The 23,116-nt window shown below is 35.8% G+C and overlaps 1 protein-coding gene across 5 annotated transcripts in view; it reads left to right on the top strand.

The window, feature by feature from the left end:
* Window positions 1–23,116, top strand: part of WDR49 (WD repeat domain 49) — a 194,064-nt gene that overhangs the window by 110,424 nt on the left and 60,524 nt on the right. For 4 of the 5 annotated variants that reach the window (XM_031663599.1, XM_031663600.1, XM_031663598.1 and 1 more), the window contains exons 9-11: window positions 1,501–1,665; window positions 6,795–6,910; window positions 21,539–21,669. In XM_031663599.1, coding sequence (XP_031519459.1) covers window positions 1,501–1,665; window positions 6,795–6,910; window positions 21,539–21,669 — 412 coding nt within the window. The remainder of the gene's footprint in view (window positions 1–1,500; window positions 1,666–6,794; window positions 6,911–21,538; window positions 21,670–23,116) is intronic. The other variant, XM_031663602.1, reaches the window with a different exon arrangement.

Below are 23,116 nucleotides of genomic sequence, written 5' to 3' on the forward strand. Positions count from 1 at the left end.
CTGTAAATTTAAATCACCTGTGATGCTCTGTAAAAATCAATTTCCTTGGCCAATTGAATCAGAGTTTCTGGTCTGGTATGCAGTGATGCTTCTTAAAGTTCCCCAGGTGGTTTTAATGTACAGGTGTAAACTATAGACAATGGACTCCTTGAGAGCAGGATTTTGCCAGTGAAGTTCCATTGCCATTATGGAGCCTGGATGTTATGCAAGTGGCTGTAGAATGAATGAATGAATGCATGCATGCATGATGGCCAGTCCTGAATATGCATTTGATAAACTTCAACCCGTTTGATTATGAAAAAATGCAGCATTTAAATTTAACATATTATTAATACATTTACATTTATACAATGGTAATCAATACCTAAACAGAAAAAGAAATGCTTTAAGCTTTCTTTTTTCTTTTTTTTTTTTGAGACGGAGTCTCGCTCTGTCGCCTGGGCTGGAGTGCAGTGGCCGGATCTCAGCTCACTGCAAGCTCCGCCTCCCTGGTTTACGCCATTCTCCTGCCTCAGCCTCCCGTGTAGCTGGGACTACAGGCGCCTGCCACCACGCCCGGCTAGTTTTTTTGTATTTTTTAGTAGAGACGGGGTTTCACCATGTTAGCCAGGATGGTCTCGATCTCCTGACCTAGTGATCCGCCCGTCTCGGCCTCCCAAAGTGCTGGGTAAAATCTACGTATTGCTTTAGACAACTTCCTAGCTATGCATTTATGTGCTTATTATTTTTCTTTCATTATTTTGGTTTTCAAAGTCATATTAGCTAGGTGGTTTTAACCTATGAATCTCTTAAATATCTTGAACTGAAATTAGCAGTCCACTTGCCACCATAAAATTTCTCATTTTTGAACTACTGTATATAATCCTTTGCCTTCTAGCATTTGTCTTGTTGCCTTTCTCTCAAAGTGTGCATGTAGATTTATATTTAACCTGTACTCGTTTGTTTTAGTGACCTATCAGTAATTGCGTTTAACTATAAAAATATACACAGTAGTTTGGGAAAAAAGAAAGCAAAGGACTAATGGCATTAAAAGCATAGTTCTAGTAATTCGTTGAAATTAACATTTTCCATAATGGCTGATAGAGCTTCTTTTCTGAATGCTAAATGAAAGCTGCTATATTGTGGAATGTCTTTTCATATAGTAAATAGTGTCAGAGCACCATGACTAGTAAAATCAGCTTTCTCATCTAAATGGGAAAGGTTCTTAAGTTTATTTTCAGAATTTGATTTTGGAATGGCCTCTAGATACTAAAGCTGAATGGTGAGTAAGGAAAGCAGATTCCTATCTCCTCTGATAAAGAGGATCACGACTTCATTACCTCAGGTCTAGTCGAAATTGAAATGTTATCGGCTTAACAGAAAGAAAGTCCATTACAAAAATGTCTCTGACTATTGGGCGATCTTCGGACTAGAAATGCACAAGCTGGATATCTTTATTGAAATATAAATGGTTGATTCTGAGACTATATTTAATTTCTTTAAAATGTTATTTTCTCTTAGGTAATCAGCTCTGATACAGGGTCTACTGTTTCCTTCTGGATGATAGACACTGGGCAGAAAATCAAACAGTTTACTGGTTGCCATGGCAACGCAGAAATCAGCACCATGGCCCTTGATGCAAATGAGACTCGGCTTTTGACTGGCAGCACAGATGGAACTGTAAAGGTGCGAACACAATGATGCTTTTCTATCCAGATATGAGGAGATTAAAATACTATGCCAGAAGACATGGCTATAGATATTCTCATTTTTGCCTTTTTGGCATTGCAAGAAGAGAAATGAGACATGATAAGAGCGAGAAAATTCCAACCATCTAATAACAAAACTGCTAGGAAAATAAACCTCTGTGGAAAAATGAATAAATAATTTTTCTGAATAAATTATTTAGAATGAAAATATAACTTGGCTTACTCATTTCAGAAAGCCCCTTTTTTATTGTAGTGAATAGGGGACTACTTTGGGGAATACGACGCCTGGATAATTTCATGTGCTTCGGCTAATGTCTGTAGTTTTCCCTTTTTAAAGTTGATTAAATGACAAATCAGGACTACTTAAGTAAACTTTAAAAAATGTCATAGATGCAAATTTTTCAAGAAATAAATAGTTAAAAGTAAACTATTTTGTAATTTTAATTTTTGTTATGTGAAATTCAGATAGTAGAAAGAATAATCATAATCTTATCCATTCTAAACTAACATGATTTGATGCTTCTAAGTTTCTTATTCTATATTTATCATTTGTTTCTTCTGGGAGGAAGGTGCTAATTTCTTTTGCAAACTTATCAACTTTTCATGAAAAACTAGTTACTTGATATCTGAAGTCATGCCCACCAGTGAATCTTCTCTGCTCCCCTCAGCCCCAAGAGTAACGAGTCTTTGATTGGAAATGGCTTGTGCCACTATGAGACAATAGAAGGTAATTTCCTGAATAAACTTTGAATGTTTCTCAAACCTGCTAAAACTGGGCATTAGACTACCTTCCATGGTGTAGTGTATGATGCACTCAGTTAAGCTATAGGGGAGGGTGATGGAAAGCTACCTAGATATGTAGGTAGAACATCCTAGAAGTTTAAGTATTCAATGGGATTACAGGCTGGCAATTATTAGTGTGAGGAAGGTGCTATGGGGGGTTGAAAAGGGAATCTCTGGAAATTAGTAGAAGTTGGCCTATGAGAAGGTTAATGGAATGAGATTTGGGTTTAAGTAAAGTAATCTAGTTTACAGGAGAGCTGATAAGATGTGTGAAGGTACCGGGACAACCATAATCCCAATAATTGAGGTGAAATAAAAGAGAAATAACTGGAATTGGAGTATTAGACAGTGGTTCAGGCAAATAGGAAAAGCCAATATCTCACTTACCAGTCCTGGGGTGCGAGAATGAATTGAACATTGGAGTGAATGGATTAGGTTCTATTTAACTCTATCTCGGAAAGTAACTGGGTATAGAATCTAGGGTAAGGCTTACCTTGTAGATGTTTGCTAAAATAATCCCAACTAAGGGACTTAGTAGGACCTGGGGACATTCAGATCTTTGCAATACCTACTTGTGGAAATTATTTAAGGTGGACTTGGTAAGAGCTATGTTTAGAGGAAAACATAGTGACATGGATGAAGAGTATGTGTGTGCCTCAAGTCTCAACTGAAGCTTTGACATCTTAGAAGTTAATGTGAATTTAGTAGTATAATAACTGCTTCTGAAGGTGCATTTATCTTTATCACAAGAGCACAACAGAATTCTGAAGTCTGGCAACTTCTGTGTAGGACACATAAATCAGGTTCGAGTTGCTATGGCTGTATTCTATGAAGAAACAAGAATGAATGACATTTTCCAATCTAATTTATAATTTAGAATCCAAATTCAGTACCTATGTAATCAAAGACTTAAAATTATTAACTTATTCATCATGGCTTTGAACGGTCTCTTTTTAAATTAATTAATGTTTTGAATAATTAATGTGGGCATATAATAAAATTTTTGAAATATAAAATGGATGTATAGTGAAAATATATCATCGCAGTTTCCAGCTCCTTCTCTGAGGCTACCACTGTTACTGTTTTCTTGTGCATCCTTCTGGCCATAAGCACCATTTGTTTGTTTATTTTCATTCAGTCATTCTTGTTTGTTTGTTTTTAGAGACACGGTCTCACTGTGTTTCCTGGGTAAGTCTCAAACCCCTGGGTTCAAGTGATCCTAGTGTCTCAGCCTCCTCCTGAGTAGCTGGGATTACAAACACGTGCCGCTGTGGCTGGCCATTTGTTTCTTGATGGCAGCCTACTATACATGCTGTTCTGCATTTGCATTTTTCTGTCTTGGATATTGACTCATATAAATGGATACAATAATAATAATGTTAGCTAATATTTATTCCATGCTTACTATGAACCAGGCACTATTCTAAGGACTTCACACACACATATACGTATATCTACAAGGTTGGTACTCTTATCATCCTGATTTTACAAATGAGGAAACTGAAGCCCAAAGAGTTAAGGCAACTTGCTCAAGCTTCCATAGGTGGTTGAGTTTTGGCAGAGTCTAAGAAAATGAAAAATGGAAATGACTCATTCTTCTTTACGGCTACATTATATGCTACTGCATAGACAGTCCTTATTCTGATTGTGCTATTTTCTTACTAGTGAGCAATTACATTGATTCAAATCTTTTGCTTTTTAACAATGCTGCAAGAATAGGCTTGAAAATATGTCATTTTACATATATGAATGTATCTGTGAATGATTTTCTAGAAGCTGAACTTTTAAGCCAAAATTTAAGCCAATTTTTAATCATCTGTGGCATGATTTTCTAGAAGCTAAATTTTTAAAGGGTATAGGCCTTTTAGTAATTATTATTATTTTTTGAGACAGAGTCTTGCTCTGTTGCCCAGGCTGGAGTGCAGTGGGACGATCCTGGCTCACTGCAACTGCTGCCTCTCAGGTTCAAGTGATTCTCCTCTCAGCCTCCTGAGTAGCTGAGATTACAGGTGTGCACCACCATGCCCAGCTATTTTTTTTTTTTTTTTTGAGATGGAGTCTCACTCTGTCGCTCAGGCTGGAGTGCAGTGGCACAATCTTAGCTCACTGCAACCTCTGCCTTCTGGGTTCAAGCTATTCTCTTGCCTCAGCCTCTTGAGTAGCTGGGACTACAGGCGCATGCCACCATGCCTGGCAAATTTTTGTTTTTTTAATAGATAAGGGGTTTCACCATGTTGGCCAGGCTGGTCTCAAACTCCTGACCTTGTGATCCGCCCACCTCAGCCTCCCAAAGTGTTGAGATTACAGGTGTGAGCCACTGTGCCTGGTCCCACCTAATTTTTGTAATTTTAATGGAGACAGGGTTTCACCATGTTGGCCAGGCTGATCTCAAACTCCTGACCTCAGGTGATCCGCCTGCCTCAGCCTCCCAAAGTGCTGTGATTACAGGCATGAGCCACGATGCCTGGCCTGCATTTTAATTTCGATAGTGCCAATGTGACCTCTGTGCATGATGTGCCAACAAGGTTTCATAGTAGAGCTTAGTTTAAACTGCTACTAATCTAATGATGCTCTCCTTAAAGTATGCCTATTGGGCTTCAGTTTTCACTCCACTGCCTCAGCAGGTAAACCGGAACGGCTTGCATCCTCTTGAGGACTGTGTCTAGCACCCACTATCAACAGGAGGTTTTATTGGTAGAGGATGAGAAATCTAATAAATGATGACTGTTTCAGGTTCTGTATCAGCTGTTTAATCCTTTTAATCCTCCAAGCATCCCTGAAGAGTAAAGTTCCTGTGTCACAGATGAGGAAGCAGAAGTTTAGACATAGTGAAAACTTCAGGATGTCAACAGATTCCACAATGGTTTTCTTCATGATTTTATATTGTGTCTCCATTTAGAATACATATTAACTTACAGTATTTGAAGAACTATTATTGGAATAGATTGATAGAGTTACAAGTAGAGTCTAAAATATGTACAGTCATGAACTGTCTAACAACATTTCAGTTAAGAACAGACTGTATATATGATGGTGGTCCCTTAAGATTATAATACCATATTTCTACTGTACCTTTTCTGTGTTTAGATACACAAATACTTACCATTGTGTTACAATCGTTGATAGTATTCAGTACAGTAATACTTACCATTGTGTTACAATTGTTGACAGTATTCAGTACAGTAACATGCTGTACAGCTTTTTAGCCTAGGAGCAATAGACTATACCATATAGTCTGGGTGTGTAGTAGATTGTACCATTTAGGTTTGCATAAGTACACTGTATGATATTGGCACCATGATAAAATCACCCAATGATGCATTTCTCAGAATGTATCCTGTTATTAAGTGATGCATGACTTTATATAGGAAAAAAGTCAGTTTCTCCTACCGTCACACTGAATACAATACACACCTCTGGTCACCAAAATATGTGTAGGGATTTTTCCCATACACCAATTCTGTGGTAGATTTTCCAGAGGACGCCAGTTGGGTGTCCTCCAATTCAATTCTATTCTGACACTAGCTACTTGGAGTCAGATCCTATACGTTGAGGGCTCAGTCCCATAAGTCTGCTTCTTTCTTTAGATGCCAGTCACAAGCATAGGTTGTAACTTGTGATTCTGACTGATGGGCTGTAAATCAGCATTCTTGTGACCCTCTCCTTGGATGCGATTAATTTGCTAGAGTGACTTACAGAACTCGGGGAAACACTTGACTTACATGTATTCATTAATTATAAATGATATTACAAAGGATACAGATGAACAGACAGATGGAAGAGATGCATAATGCAAGGCATGTGGACACAGCTCTTCCATACTGGGCTTTTCACCCACCAGCAACCTCCACATATGTTCAGCTGTCTAGAATCTCTTCAACTCCCATACTTTTGGGTTTTTATGGAGGCTTCATTACACAGGCATGATTGATTCCATCACTGACCACTGGAGATGAACTCAACTTTAAACTCCTCTCTGCTCCCTAGGGGTTTTGGGGTGGGGCTTGGTGTTTCTTGAGACCGGCCCCCACTCTGAAGCTATTTAGGGGATCCCCAGCCTGGAGTCATATCATTAGCATACTAAATACTATCTTATCATTAGAGAAAGAGTCTGAGGGCTTTAAAAGTTATTGTGCTGAGAAATGGGGATGAAGACCAAGTAGATATTTCACAATATTACTAGAGTAATATAGTGGCAAAATTCAATGATGAGTTGATTTTCTTTAATGATTACATATCCTAAATGAATTAATCCTAGTTCAGAATATAAACACAAAAGTTTACCTTCCTGTCTCAAAGGTGGTTTTAATTTTTCTCTTAAAGATATGGGACTTCAATGGATATTGTCACCATACACTGAATGTTGGGCAAGATGGAGCTGTGGATATTTCACAAATCCTCATTCTTAAGAAGACAATACTGGTTACAGGCTGGGAAAGGTATGATTATGCCTCATGGAAAACTATAGGAAGGTAAAAAGGAGAATGTTTTATTTTAATCAAAATCTAAAAGAAGAAAGAACATAAAAATCTTGGTTGACTGTGTGTCATTAAAACTTGCTGGTGACCTAGGTGAGTGATACCCTAGTTGGAATTGACTGAATGCTTAGTGAATAAAATATTAGAAGATTGCGTAGCTTGGGTGGCTTTGAGAATTGTTAGAAGGTTTTCTTCTGGCTTTGGAAATTTCTTCTGGCTTTGGAAATTTTTCTTTCTTTAACCATTTCAGGTGGGGATGTATTACCACTTCCTAGGTTCCAAAAGTTTCCCAAATTTTATGGTCAATAAATTCTCAACTTGTAAATTACATTCCTTCAACTGTAAAGGAAACTCATTACTTCTTTTCTCATGACTTATTTTCAATTGCAACACAAGAAGGAAATAGCCAACTGAGTCCTGTGATAGCTCCTCCTTTCTATCAGTGCAGAAAAGGGCTTTTCAAAAGGCACTTACTCTTCTCGAGGAGCATTACATCCATTTCATTACAAGGAAAATTACTTCTGTTTCCTTTTCTTTCTGACAGAACTAAGGATCATAAACAGTTCTGTGGCACTGTATAAGCAGTAGGAAAATTAAAGTGTGATATGTTTTGAAAATATATTGTCCATTAATTCATCAGTTTAGAAAATATTGCTCTGATAGGTAATCATCCAATGTTATTCACTATAGAATTATGACCTTAATGCTTTGAAGCTAGGATTACATCAGACTTTATACCTAGAAAACCAGCAGTATATATATATGGGGATTTTTATCAATCACAGGGAAGAGTTTTTTCTAATGCAAATGTGCAAATACAGACCAGCAAACATAGTGCCACACACTACCTTATTTTTAGGAGTAATTTGACAGTAAGAAAGTAAGTATAGCCAGATTATTCTACTTGATATTAAGAACTAATTCAATCATCCTCATCCATGAAGGACAAGACTTCTTCACATCTCGGAAAGGATTCATGATCCATTATCAACCCACAACCACTCCACAGTCTATGATCTAATGATCTCTATAATTAGAAAATAGCAATGAATAAGTTTAGCTCTCTACCATGTGTGATGTCCAGCTGATTCAATTTAAGTTTTAAACATAACAAAAAGGAATTTTAAAAAATAATCAAGTCAAAACTTGGCAATGCCATTTCCTTAATTTATTTTTAGATATCCATAGTTAGGAATTAGCATCAACTGTAAGTTTTTTTGATTGCTTACAAGGGAAAATTGGAAAGATTATATGTAGAGTCACCTAAAAGTGGTTTAAAGGAACATCTATTATTCTATCTATGTTGGTGGGTGGTCACTTTCTATAATTTGGGGAAGAAGCTTTGGAAAAACTGGGATGAGAGTAGGAAAACTTACCACTTTTTCCATCTTCTTTCATCTTTTCCATTATCCTCAAGGTTGTCAGGACTTGGATACCTTAGTTGAAATTGAAAATTGAATCAATACATTCTGTTATATTATTTCACTTTTATATTGGTGAATTTAAAAATTATATATTCTAAGTCAGAGGCTTTATGTTAAGATAGATTTTACAGGATCTAAGACAGGATTCTTTTTACCAGGAGGCATGTAACAAAAGAGGCAACAGGGCAGGAACTGTTCAGTTGTAGTTAGAGGAGGATGGACCATTAAGCCAACTCCTTAATAGTTTAGTGATTAGAGAAGAAATAACTAGAAGATTGACAGTCGTCTTATTAAGCTTTCTTCAATGCATTGTTTTAGAGTCTATTAGGTTAAGTTGTAACTTTTACTTCAGATTTTATTTAAATTCAGAGATTGGTTCAAGAATTATGTGCAGGATGGAATGGTAATTACATTTTTGAGTAAAGTACTTAAATAAGCCATCCGATTTATTTTATTTACAGTGCTGTGTAGCATTAGCCACTTTATACACATTAGCTAATTTAATCCTTAGCATCATCTTGGAAGGTAGGCAATATTTTATAGATACCTCAAATGTCTGTCTTCAGGTCTTATCTCTCTAAGCTCAGTTACCCATTTGCTTGCTGTATGTGTCTGACTGCAATCTCAAATTCAACATGTTCTCAACTGAAATAATTATTTATCTCCTTTCCAAAACTTGCTGTTTCTCTTTTATTTGGAACTTCAATTAATTGCCAGAGACCAAGACATCCACTCTGCTTCTCTCTCTTTGCACACAACAAAGAAATCACTAAGTCATATCTATTTTATGCCCTAAATATTTCTTAAACCTGCTCCTATAAATTGTACTATGGTATTGGTATAATTCGAGCATAATTTCCACTTTGATGAATGCCACAGCCTTCTAACTTGTCCTTTGTCCTCCTAATGCCCACCTCTCACTTCTTAAATAGATTCTGCTCGCTTTAGCTACAGTGATTTCTTTCTCCAATGAATTCTATGTGATGTCCTTGCTTAAAACCTTTCAGAGTGTCTACAAAATAAATCTAAGCTCCCTCTGACCTGGATCTATTCTTTTATTTTCTAGTTTCATTTTCTCCCATTTTCTGTATATTCTAAACTCTATCAAATAGCAGCTTCCTTAGGGTGTTCGCATACAAACCATACTGTTTTACACCCTTATGCCTTTATCCTCGCATCTAGAAATCCCTCTCAAACTGTGCTCATTTGGCTAACATTTATTCCTATTTGAAGACTCGTTCAGATATCTTCTCCACCAGGACCTTTCTCTTAACTCTCAGTATAGAAGACAAAATGTCCCCATTTTGTCTTTGTGCTCTCTAGTTTCTTGTATTTTCTTTAATAGGGATATTTGTGTATGTGTGCATTCCTGGAGCTTACTAGATACTTGGTGATATTCGTTGAGTGACTTAATAAATGTGAGTTGAATAGACAGGGAAACTAGGGATTAGAGAGATTAATTACTCACAATCACATTCCTAGTGAGAGGCAAGCAGCATAGATATTAAAATCTATTATATTCTCTCTTCACAATGAATCAGAAGTCTAAGTATTAGCAACCCCTTTTTACAAGGAAGGCTACCGAGGCTTGAAGAGGTTGGGTAGCTCAGCCAAGGTGACAAACTTAGTAGGTCGCTGAGTTGGAATTCTGTGCCAAAGTCAGTACTCTTTCTACCACTCCTGTGTAGGACTGATTGCAAATGGAGTCATCACGCCATGAGACAGCAATTATATATTTTAAAATAAATGATTAATTGAGCATTTTGTCATTTTAATTGAAGCTAATGAATCAGTACATATGAAGAAACACACACACAAAAAACACGTGTTAGCAACTTAAGAACAACTCAGATATATAGCTTGCTCTCTTTTTTCCCTTTCCTTCCCATATATATTTTTAAATTGCACTAGGTTGAAAGCCCTGAGTTAGAAACTACAGAAGGCTGAATGTAAAGAATCACGATTCCTGTTTCAAACGCATCCACTTTTTTATGGATGGCAGGTCAATACATACAAGGCAGGATATGGTAAATATGAATGTTTGGGCCTAAGCAAAATGAACTAGAGAGCACATGTTAGCTATTTAGGAATACAGTCATTCATATCTAGAGAATTTTTCTGTCAGTAAAAAGAAGTCCCAAATTTAGAACCATAGAAATGTGTTTCTCATTATTTTAAGCAAAATATACTTAGAACTAAGTTGTGAGTTGGCATAGAGTCAATTCAAAAATACCTGGTTGAATCTGTGGCCATATTTATGTTGCTAAAATTAAATGGCTAGATTATCAGTTAAGTTTGCATTTGTTCAAAGTAGGCATATAATATGTATAGTTCTAGTAAAATTAAATAAATACTCTTAAGAATTTAAGATTTTATCCTGCCTCCAAAATCTATGATTTTATAATATATTTAAAGCTCTCTAAAAAAAAAAATACCTCTTAGTTCCCCCCATTTTAATTTTCTCTTTTCTGTAAAGGAGAAATCTCTGTAGTTTTCCCTCCAACTTTATCCAGGTATAATTGACAAATAAAAATTGTATATATTTACAGTACACAGGTAATGTCTTGATACTTGTATACATTTTGAAATCATTAAATCAAGCTAACATATCTGTCACCTTATATATTTATTGCTTTCTTTTGTGAGAAATTTGTTTATGAAGATTTTATCTCCTTAAAAGTCTAGACATACATACTAAAAAGAGAATCTTTCATATAATTTTAAATGATTCTGAAAATTTTATTTATACTAGCATCCTTCACAGAGCACTGTAGAAAGTAGGAACTCAATAAATAGCTATTGATATAATTTGATTTTTAAAAGTATTTTTAAGTGAAACGAGACTAAAGATTTGAAGTTACTCAAAAATAAAACTTATATATCCCAAGATATTACATTCTTAATAATTGCCTTACTAAGAAACTATAACTCTATATGACTCAATTGGTTTCCATTATTAGGATAAGAATCAGCATGGAATATTCCAAAGTTGTAATTTATTTTAGAATAACCATATTGGAGGGAAAGAGGGGGCAGGTATTTTTGAAATTCACAAATAATTCTTACATATAATTTATACTTATTCTAGTATTCAAAATTTGACTTTACAAATTTTAGGAAAATTGGAAAATGACTAAAAATAAGCTGATTTATAGCAAATGAATTCTCTGCCTTTGAGATACCCTTTTTAAGTCTAAAAAGCAACGAATTGAAAAACAGGCATTAAAAAGACATGACAATAGGACTAACAACAATTAACTTCTGAGGGAACAAGTAGTTAATTGAATTCTTGTGTTCTCTCCATGACAATTTTTACATGATAAGTTTGGGATAAAAAGTTATTTGCCTAGCTCATTCATCCTAGAAAAAAGATGGTTTTAAACATTTTTCTTTTTGTATTTTTTTTTTTTTGCACTTGACAGGTAAACTAATTTTGTTCTCACAGACTTGGTCGTCATATCAAAATTCTAAATTAGAGATGTGATTCATTTTCACAAGATGATACAATCATTCAGTAGCAGTACTTGTGATACTCTCAGGGTGGCAAATGTGGAGAGTGTACTGGAACTAGTAAACTCCTTCAATGCCAGAAAAAGAAGTCTCTCAGACTCCTAAAATGGCCTTAAAATTGGCTCATTCTGAACTTTAATTTTACTTGGCAAAACTATAAACTTAAAAACCGTTATCTTTGAAATAGAAAAAGTAAGAGCTGCAGTGTAGATTCTTAAATTATTTTAAGGACAACTGTCATTTCAAATGAAAGTTTCAGGTTCGGTTTCAAGGGGAAAGTGGTAGCTAACTAGTTTGTCAACATTTTGACACACAAGGTCAAATATCAGAAAGACTATTTTTTATGGATTTTGTGCTTTTGGGTGTTATTCTCTGACTATACCTAGTATGTCAATTTGATATGAATATCTTGACAAAAAGACATTAGTCATTGAATTTTGCTTGAGAGATAATGCAAAATATGTAAGATTGACCTTCTATCTCCCATTGCCACCTCACTGTCTCCCTCCTCAAAGGGTAATCTCTTCAACCAAACTTACCAGGAGGAAAAGAGAAAATCAAAAATACATACACATAAAGCTACTATGAGATTAAACTGCAATTTCAGAACTTCAAGTTACCTTGTGTTACCTTATCTTGTGAAGCCTTATTAATAATATTAAAATAATATAGCTATTAATATTACATTTATTTATTTATTTGTTTGTTTTTTATTTTTATTTCAATAGTTTTGCGGGAACAGGTGGTGTTTGGTTGCATGGAAAACTTATTCAGTGGTGATTTCTGAGATTTTGGCGTACCCATCACCCAAGCAGTGTTCACTGTTTCCAGTGTGCAGTCTTTTATTCCTCACTCCCCTTCCCCCCTTCCCCGCAAGTACCCAAAGTCCATTATATCGTTCTTATGCCCTTGCATCCTGATAGCTTACCTTCCACTTATAAGTGAGAACATACAATGTTTGATTTTTGCATTCCTGAGTTACTTCACTTAGAATAATGGTCTCTAACTCCATCCTGGTTGCTATGAATGTCACTATTTCAGTAGTATTCCAGGGTGAATATATATATACACATTTTCTTTATCCACTTATTGATTGACGGACATTTGGGCTGGTTCCATATTTTTGCAGTCGTTAATTGTGCTACTGTAAACATGCGTGTGCATGTGTCTTTTTCATATAATGACTTCTTTTTGTCTGGGGAGATACCTGATAGTGAGGTTGCTGGATCAAATTGTAGATCTAGTTTTAGTTCTTTAAGAAGTCTTCATACTGTTTTCCATAGTGTAGTTCTAGTTTACGTTCCCACCAGCAGTTTAAAATTGTTGCCTTTTCACCACGTCCATGCCAACATGTATTATATTTTGCTTTTGATTATGGCCATTCTTGCAGAAGTAAGGCGGTATCTCATTGCGGTTTTGATTTGCATTTCCCTGATAATTAGTGTTGTTGAGCATTTTTTCATGTTCGTTGGCCATCTGTATATGTTCTTTTAAAAATTTTCTGTTTATGTCCTTTGCCTACATTTGGTGGGATTATTTGTAATTGTTGTTTTTTTCCTTGGTGATTTGTTTGAGTTCTTGCAGATTCTGGATATTAGTTCTTTGTTGAAAGCATAGTTTGCAAAGATTTTCTCCCACTCTATGGATTGTCTGTTTACTCTGCTGATAATGTCTTTTGCTGTGCAGAAGCATTTTAGTTTAATTGGGTCCCATCTATTTTTTGCTTTTGTTGCATTTGATTTTGGGTTCTTGGTTATCAACTCTTTGCCTAAGTCAATGTCTACACGAGTTTTTCCTATGTTCTTCTAGAACTTGTGTGGTTTCAGGTCTTAGATTTAAGTCTTTGATCCATCTTGCCTTGGTTTTTCTGTAAGGTAAGAAAGAGGCAAGGATCCAGCTTCATTCTACATGTGGCTTGCCAATTATCCTAGCACCATTTGTTGAATAGGATATCCTTTATCTACTTTATGCTTTTGTTTGCTTTGTCAAAGATCAGTTGACTTTAAGTATTTGGTTTTATTTCTGGGTTCTCTATTTTTGTCCCACTGGTTTATGGGCCTTTTTGTGCCTATGTCCCACCAGTCTATGTCCCACTGGTCTATGTACCATCCTGTTTTGGTAGCTATAGCCTTGTAGTATAGGTTGAAATCAAGTAACGTGATGCTTCCAGATTTGTTCTTTTTGTTTAGTCTTACTTTGTCTGTATGGACTACTTTTAGGTTCCATGTGAATTTTAGGATTGTTTATTCTAATTCTGTGAAGAATGATGATGGTATTTTGATGGGAATTGCTTGAATTTGTAGATTGCTTTTGGTAGTATGATCATTTTTGCAATATTGATTCTATTCATCCATGAGCATGGGATGTGTTTCCATTTGTTTGTGTCAGGTATGATTTCTTTCAGCAGTGTATAGTTTTCTTTGTAGAGATCTTTCACCTCCTTGGTCAGGTATATTTCTAAGTACTTTATTTACTTTATTTTTTTTTGCAGTTGTTGTAAAAAGGGTTGAGCTCTTGATTTGATTCTCAGCTTGGTGGTTGTTGGTGTATAGCAGTGCTACCAATTTGTATACATTGATTTTGTGTCCTGAAGCTTTACTGAATTCATTTATCTGATCTAGGAGCATTTGAAGGAGTCATTAGGGTTTTCTAGAGGAGTCATTAGGGTTCTCTAGGTATACAATCATATCATTGGCAAACAGCAACAGTTTGACTTCCTCTTTACTGATTTGGATGCCCTTTATTTCTTTCTCTTGTCTGATTGCTCTGGTAGATCTTCCGGTACTATGTTGAATAGACATGGTGAAAGAGGACATTTTTGTCTTGTTTCAGTTCTCAGGGTTAACGCTTTCAACATTTCCCCATTCAATATAATGTTGGCTGTGGGTTTGCCATAGGTGGCTTTTATTACTTTGAAGTATGTTCCTTTGATGCAGATTTTGCTGAGGATTTTAATCGTAAAGAGATGCTGGATTTTGTCAAATGTCTTTTCTGCATCTATTGAGATAATCGTGATATTTGTTTTAAATTCTGTTTATGTGATATATTACATTTATTAACTTGTGTATGTTAAACCATTTCTGCATCCCTGGTATGAAACTCACTTGATCATGTTGGATTATCTTTATGAAATGCTGTTGGATTTAGTTGGCTAGTATTTTGTTCAGGATTTTCGCATCTATGTTCATCGGGGTTATTGGTCTGTAGTTTCCTTTTTTTGTTATATCCTTTCCTGTTCTTGGTGTCAGGGTGATACTGGCTTCATAGAATGATTTAGGGAGGATATCCTCTTTCTCTATCTTTTGGAATAGTTTCAGTAAGATTGGTACCAATTATTCTTTGAATATCTGATAGAATTCAGCTGTGAATTCATCCAGTCCTGGACTTTTTTTTTTTGTTGGCAACGTTTTTATTACTGTCTTAATCTCACTACTTGTTATTGGTCTGTTCAGAGTTTGTATTTCTTCCCAATTTAATCAAGGAGGGTTGTGTATTTCCAGAAATGCGTCCAAATCCTCTAGATTTTAAAATCAGTACATACAATAAGGAAAGACTGACACACTGATATTAGTAAGACACCACAGGAATAAAGGACATGCTACAGTTTCTGCAACTTGTCTTAATGCAAGTAAACTCCCAAACTGGGGCTCAGCCTGAGAGCATTCTTGGCTTTGCACAGGAAATAATTCGCGTCCAAATCCTCTAGATGTGTAAAGGTGTTCATAGTAACCTTGAATGATCTTTCATATTTCTGTGGTATCAGTTGTAATATCTCCCATTTCATTTGTAATTGAGCTTATATGGATCTTCTCTCTTCTTTTCTTGGTTAATCTCACTAATGGTCTACCAATTTTGTTTACCTTTTCAAAGAAACAGCTTTATGTTTCATTTATCTTTTGCATTTTTTTGTTGTTTCCTTTTCATTTATTTTTCTGTGATCTTTGTTATATTTTTTCTTCTGCTGGGTTTGGGTTTGATTTTTTCTTGTTTCTCTAGTTCCTTGATGTATGACCTCATATTGTCTATTTGTGTTCTTTCAGACTTTTTGATTTGGTATTTATATGAACTTTCCTCTTAGCACCACTTTTGCTGTATCCCAGAGGTTTTAAAAATTTGCGTCACTATTCTTGTTCAGTTCAAAGAATTTTTAAAGTTCCATCTTGATTTCATTGTTGACCCAAAGATCATTGAGGAGAAGATTACTTAATTTTCATGTATTTGTATAGTTTTCAGGGTTCCTTTTGGAGCTAATTTCCAATTTTGTTCCACTGTAGTTTGAGAGGGTACTTGATATAATTTCAACTTTCTAAAATTTATTGATATAATTTCCATTTTATAAAATTTATTGAAACCTGTTTTGTCACCTATCATATGTTGTATCTTGGAGAATGTTCCATGTGCTGATGAAAAGGATGTATATTCTACAGTTGTTGGGTAGGATGCTCTGTAAATATCTGTTGAGCCCATTTGTTCTAGGGTATGGTTTAATCCGATATTTCTTTGTTGACTTTCTGTCTTGGACAACCTGTTTATTAGTGTCAGTGCAGTATTGAAGTCCCCCACTGTTACTGTGTTGTCATCTATCTCATTTCTTATGTCTAGTAATAATTGTTTCATAAATTTGGGGGCTCTCATGTTGGATGCATATGTATTTAGGATTGTGATATTTTCCTGTTGGATTGTTTTTCTAATCATTATATAATGTTCTTGTTTGTCTTTTCTAACTGTTGTTGCTTCAAAGTCTGTTTTGTCTGATATAAGAATAGCTACTCCTGCTTGCTTTTCATGTCCGTTTGCATGGAATATCTTTTTCCACTCCTTTACCTTAAGTTTATGAGTCCTCATATGTTAGGTGAGTCTCTTGCAGATAGCAGATACTTGATTGGTGGATTTTCATCCATTCTGGCATTCTGTATCTTTTAAGCAGAGCATTTAGGCCATTTACATTCAATGGTTAGTACTGAGATGTGAGGTACTGTTTTATTCATTGAGCTAGTTTTTGCCTGAATACATTGTTTTTTTTTTTCCACTGTGTTATTGTTTCACAGGCTCTGTGAGATTTGTGCTTTAAGGAGGTTCTACTTTGGTGAATTTTGAGGTTTTGTTTCAAGATTTAGAACTCCTTCTAGCATTTCTTATAGTCCTGGCTTGGTAGTTGTTAACTCTCAGTATTTTTTTGTCTGAAAAAGACTTTCTCCTTCATTTATGAAGCTTAGTTTTGCTGGATACAAAATTCTTGGCTGGCAATTACTTTGTTTGAGGAGGCTAAAGATAGGACTCCAATCCCTTCTGGCTTGTAGGGTTTCTGTTGAAAAATCTACTGTTTATCTGACAGGTTTTCCTTTATAGATTAGCTGATGCTTTTGCTTCATAGGCCTCAAGATTCTTTCCTTTGTTTGACTTTAGATAACCTGATGATTATGTGCCTGGGCGGTGATCTTTTTGTGATGAATTTCCCAGGTGTTCTTTGAGCTTCTTGTATTTGAATGTCTAGATCTCTAGAAAGGTCATGAAAGTTTTCCTCAATTATTCCCTCTAAGCAGTTTTCTAAACTTTTAGATTTCTCTTCTTACTCAGGACCACCAATTATTCTTAGGTTTGTCCATTTAACATAATCTCAAATTTCTTGGAGGCTTTGTTCATTTTTAAAAAATTATTTTTTGTTTTTCTGATTGGGTTGATTTGAAATCCTTGTCTTTGAGTTCTGAAGTTCTTTCTTCTACTTGTCTGATTCTATTGTTGAAACTTACCGGTGCATTTTGTATATCTTTAAGTGTGTCTTTCATTTTCAGAAATTGTGATTGTTTTTTTCTTTATGGTATCTATTTCTCTGGAGCATTTTTTTTCATCCATATCCTATATTTTTAAAAATTTCTTTTCATTGCTTTTCACTCTTTTCTGGTATATCCTGGAGTAACTTAATAATCCACCTTCTGAATTGTTTATTTGATGATTCAGAGATTTCTTCTTGGTTTGGATTCATTGCTGGGGAGCTAGTGTGGTCTTTCGGGGGTGTTATAGAATTTTGTTTTGTCATATTACCAGAATTACTTTTCTGATTTCTTCTCATTCAGGTAGACTATTTCAGTGAAAAAATCTGGAATTCAAGGGCTGCTGTTCAGATTCTTTTGTTTCATGGCATGGGGCGATCCCTTGCTGTGGTGCACTGTCCCTTCCCCTAGGGATGGGGCTTCCTACAAGCCAGACTGGAGTGATTGTTGCTGCTCTTCTGGGTCTAGTCACCCAGTGGAACTACCAGCCTTTGGGCTGGTGCTGGGGAGTGTCTGCAAAGAGTCCTCTGATGTGATCCATCTTTAGGTGTTTCAGCCATAGATTCCAGCACCTGCTCTGGTGGAGGTGTCAGGAGAGTGAAGTAGACTCTGTGAGAGTCCTTGTAGATATATTTAGTGTGCTGACTTTCTTGAATGCTCATTATGCTAACAGTGAAGTTGTCACATGGACAGACTTAGGACCGCTGGTTAGCCAGGATGTTACAGGCAGTGGGATTAGCTGTTGTTTTCTCCTCCCTTGGAGCAGGGTTGTTCTGTCATGAGTTGCTGTAATGTCCTGAGTTTGTTGGCCTCCAGCCAGGAGGTGGCGTTTTTGAGAAAGTACCAGTTTTTCACCTGTCTCGTGGAATTTACAGGAGCCTGTTGCTTCATTCAAAGGATCTGATTATTTAAAATAGAATAATTCATACATTGATTTGGCATATATTTATTAAATGCCTATCATGTGTAGGTATTATTCTAGATGCTGCTGTTGTAGAAGGAAAAAAAACAAAGTCCTTGATCCTCTAGAACTTACTTTGTAGTAGGAGAGATAGAACATAAGCAAATAAATATAGAACACAGTGTCATACAATGGTAAGTGTTATAAAAAATGAAATAGAGTAAGAGATGAGAGACTCAGAGAGTCTTCAGATAGGGTGGTCAGAGAAGGCTTGCCTGAGGAGGTGACATTTAAGCAGATAATTTTTTCTTCATTTATGTGACAGATATTTATTGAACACTCAATATGTATAGGTCACTATGCTTGCTACTGTAGGGTTACAGATTAAGACAAGATGCATGGTTTCTAGGAATTTATAATTTAGCCAAGGAGCTGAAACTATATAACATTGAATGTTGTAAGTTAAATGTGAATGATGTTAAGAGGTCAGAAGAGGAACTATTTCTTTTAATCCTAGTTATTAAGGAATTCTACCAGAATTAGATGGGCCTTAAAGAGTTGGTGTGTGGTTAGGTTCATGTGAGTCTGTGTGTAAAAAGAAATTCCTAAGGGCATGAAAAAGCATACCATGAATGAAAACAAAACAAAACAGACAGAAATGTCAGAGGTACCTAGAGAAGACTAAGAATATTGTTTGGGTTGGACAAGAAGTTGTGCTTCAGAAACTTAGCTCCTAGCAGTTCAAAACAGCTACTGCAAGCAAAAAATAAATTTAAAACTTTGAATTCCTTTTTTGAAATTCAGGTGAACTTTGCATTCTCTTGCATTAATTCATCTATCTTTGTTTTATTAGAAAACTATTCTTCCTCAAACTTTTTGAGTAAAATTAACACTTAAGGTATACCATATTTACCCTATGGCTTCCAGTGCCTCTGTCAAATATTTAATTGGACATTCACATATAACTGAAAAGCAAGGGTAGAAGAATAGAGAGAAATAATTCTGAAAACATAGATTAGATCTATGTATTATTGGGTCTTAAATAACAGATTTACACATTTGAATTTTATCATGTAGGAAATGAAAAACTAACAAATGTTTTCTAATGGGGCATTAGCCTTATTGTTTATCATGTTGTTTTCTCCATCCAGAGTGTTTTCATCTTGCAAATTCTACCCATATTTTATGGTCCAGTTCAAATATCAGTGTTCAACTCAGCCTTCTTTGATTTCTACGCCGGCCTTTCATGGCAGTTGATCAGTACTCTCTTAGCACTTACCACATTTTACCTTGAATTTAGTCATTTTATGCTGATGGCTCTGTACCCTGCATCACTATGAACTGTGACTTCCATGTGGCAAATAAGAAATTCTTACAGAATAAATGAAAATGCCCCAGAGTAGAATAATTAATCTAGTAGCCAGATGAAGAATGTGCCAGAGATGGGTAAACTAGAAGCAGTAAAATTAATCAGTAGGCTATTACAGTCATTCAACCATGAGGTAGTTAGCACAGAACCAGGAAGCTGTCATTGACTGTTTGAAGTAAAATAGTAAGAAATGAATATGTAACATATTGCAGAGATATAATCTAAGTATTTAATTTGACTGGGGAAGAGAAAGACATCCAAAGAGGCTGGAATGTTAGTCTATTAACCATATTTGGGATTGCAGACAGAGGGCTGGTATGGAGGGAAGATGTCAAATTTGGATTTTTGACATGTTGAGATCTTTTGCTGATAGAAGCATTATATGGAACTGTCAACTGGCAAATGGAAGCTATTTCTGGCAAAGATTATGAATGAAGATAATTTAAGAGCCATTTGTATAGCAGTGACATTGGAACTCATGGTGATATATGAGATCTCTAAGCCAGTTTGAGTGGATAGACAGAAGTGGAGGAATGAAGATAAGGAATGTTCCATTGTGTATATATACCACATGTTAAAAAGGGTGAGAGAAAGAAGGGAATAGAAAATAAAGAGTGGGGAAAGAAAGATGAGGAGGCAGGAAGAGAAGCAGGCCACTGGAAACTCTGAGGCTGAGGAGTAACACTGGTAGGACAACTAGGAAACCTTTAGAGTGGTGGGAATAAAAGATCTCAAGAAGGTGAAGAGAGAATGATGGTGAAAGACCCCATAACTATGGTTGCAAATGCTAACTTGAGATCTAGATGGCCCTAGAAGAAACAAGAGGCTTAGCATAGGCTGCTGGCCAGAGCTCAGATCAGCAAGTGAAAACAGGGTGGTGTTAATGCCCCAAAAATGGAATCTTTACACTCCTCCCTTCCCCACCAGGCACAAGGCATTTCATTCTTTGCCCATCCTGTCCTATTCTCAAATTTATCAGCAGTGCCCCCAGATACTGACCTCTCTAATACTGTTCTTTCTGTTCAAAATGTATCTGTTCTATGTCCCACTTCTTTGGGGTGGCGTTTTCTAAGTGTGTTCCACAAATTATAGTTCTTCAAGATGCTGTAGATTCCAAGAGAATGGATTCTGTGATCAGTTAAGTCTTGAAAATGCCACAAGGAGTGCTAAATATCCTGAGAAATTTTGATGGAAAAAAAACCTTATTGATTTTGTTTGAAGTACAAAACATTATTTGTTCATAGGCCTGCCCTCTGTTTTAATTGTTATTACTATAAAGCTCAGTGATCTCATAATACCCATGCAGGGAAGCTTTGCTTTAGGGTCATGGCGATGGATAATTAATCTGATAAATGGTTACATGGTTTGTTGTTAATGATTGTGAAAGGATACTTAACCTTCTATTGTCAAAAATTTATAATTTACCAGATAATTTAATGAGGTAATAAAAATGTTTAGTGTGGGAAACTCAGTATTATGGATGTCAATTTGGGATAAATTTTGGGCAGCATAGTCTTTTAGAAGTCTCTAATCACATCATTCAAGTGGATAGTGGTTACTCAATATCTACATCAATTTTAGATCCACAGCTAAATTCTATATCCTTTTTGCTAGGGCTATTACTGTGTTTCGACCCCAAAACTTCAATCAATTTTTCATCCAGCCTGAAGAATGGAAAGGAGGCATACAGCACCATCATGACATCTTATGTGCTGCGTTTTTACCTCCACAAACTGTTGTTACAGGTAAATTGAACTTTCACTTGACAATCATTGGTGAAGTTTGGTTTGTTTTGGTTTGTCTTGGCTCACTCACTTTTTAAAAAGCCTTTTCTCAGTTGTTATATATATATGTATTTTGAGATGGGGTGTCTACCTATTGCCCAGGCTAGAGTGCAGTGGCCAGATCTCAGCTGATTGCAATCTCCGTCTGCCAGGCTCAAGTGATCCTCTCACCTCAGCCTCCTGAGTAGCTGGGACCATAGACGCGCCCCACCATGCCTGGCCAATTTTTTGTATTTTTAGTAGAGATGGGTTTTTACTGTGTTGTCCAGGCTGATCTCAAACTCCTAAGCTCAAGCAATTCACCTGCATCAGCCTCCCAAAGTGCTAGGATTACAGGCGTGAGCCACTGTGCTCGGCCATATATTTCTTTTTAACTTATGATTGACACATAACATTAATAATTGTACATATTTGTGAGGCACAACATGATGTTTCAATACATGTATAAATTGTGCAATGATCAAATCATGTTAATTAGTGTATTAATAACCTTACACATGTATCATATCTTAGTGATGAGAACATTAAAAAGTCTTTTTTTTTCTAGCTATTTTGAAGTATACAATACATTATTGTCAACTCTAGTCATCCTACTATGCAATAGACCACCAGAACTCATTCCTCCCGTCTAACTGTAACTTTTTACCTGTTGACCAATCTCTCACCATCACCTGCTCCCTTCTCCCCTCCCCATCCTCTGGTATCCACTATTCTACCCTCTACTTTTATGAGAATAACTTTTTAGATTCCACAACTGAGTGATACCATGTGATATTTGTCTTTATATGCCTGGCTTATTTCACCTAACATAATGTCCACCAGGTTCATTCGCGTTGCTGCGAATGGCAAGATTTTATTCTTTTTATGACTGAATACTATTCCATTGTGTATATATAGCACATTTTTGTTATTCATTTATTCATTGATGGACATTTAGGTTGATTTTATATCATGACTATTGTGAATAATGCTGCAATAAACATAAGGGTGCAGATATATCTTCCACATGCTGATTTCATTTCCTTACCCAGTAGTGGAATTTCTGGATCATATGGTAGTTCTATTTTCAATTCCTCCATATTGTTTTCCATAAAGGCTATACTAATTTACATTCCCACCAGCCATATGTAAGTGTTCCCTCTGCCCGATATCTTTGCCAATACTTTTATCTTTTGATTTTTTGACAGGATCCATTCTGACTGGAGTGAAGTGATGTCTTGCTCAGGTTGTTTTGATTTGTATTTCCCTGATAACCAGAGATGTTGGACTTTTTTTTTTTTGTATGTCTGTTGGCCATTTGTTATGTCTTCTTTTGAGAAATGTTTATTCAGGTCTTTTGTCCATTTTAAAATCAGGTTTTCTTTGTTACAGAGTTGTTTGATTTTCTTATATATTTTGGATACTAGCC

The sequence above is a fragment of the Papio anubis genome, chromosome 2 (genome assembly GCF_008728515.1).
Source record: "Papio anubis isolate 15944 chromosome 2, Panubis1.0, whole genome shotgun sequence".
Classification (NCBI taxonomy): domain Eukaryota; kingdom Metazoa; phylum Chordata; class Mammalia; order Primates; family Cercopithecidae; genus Papio; species Papio anubis.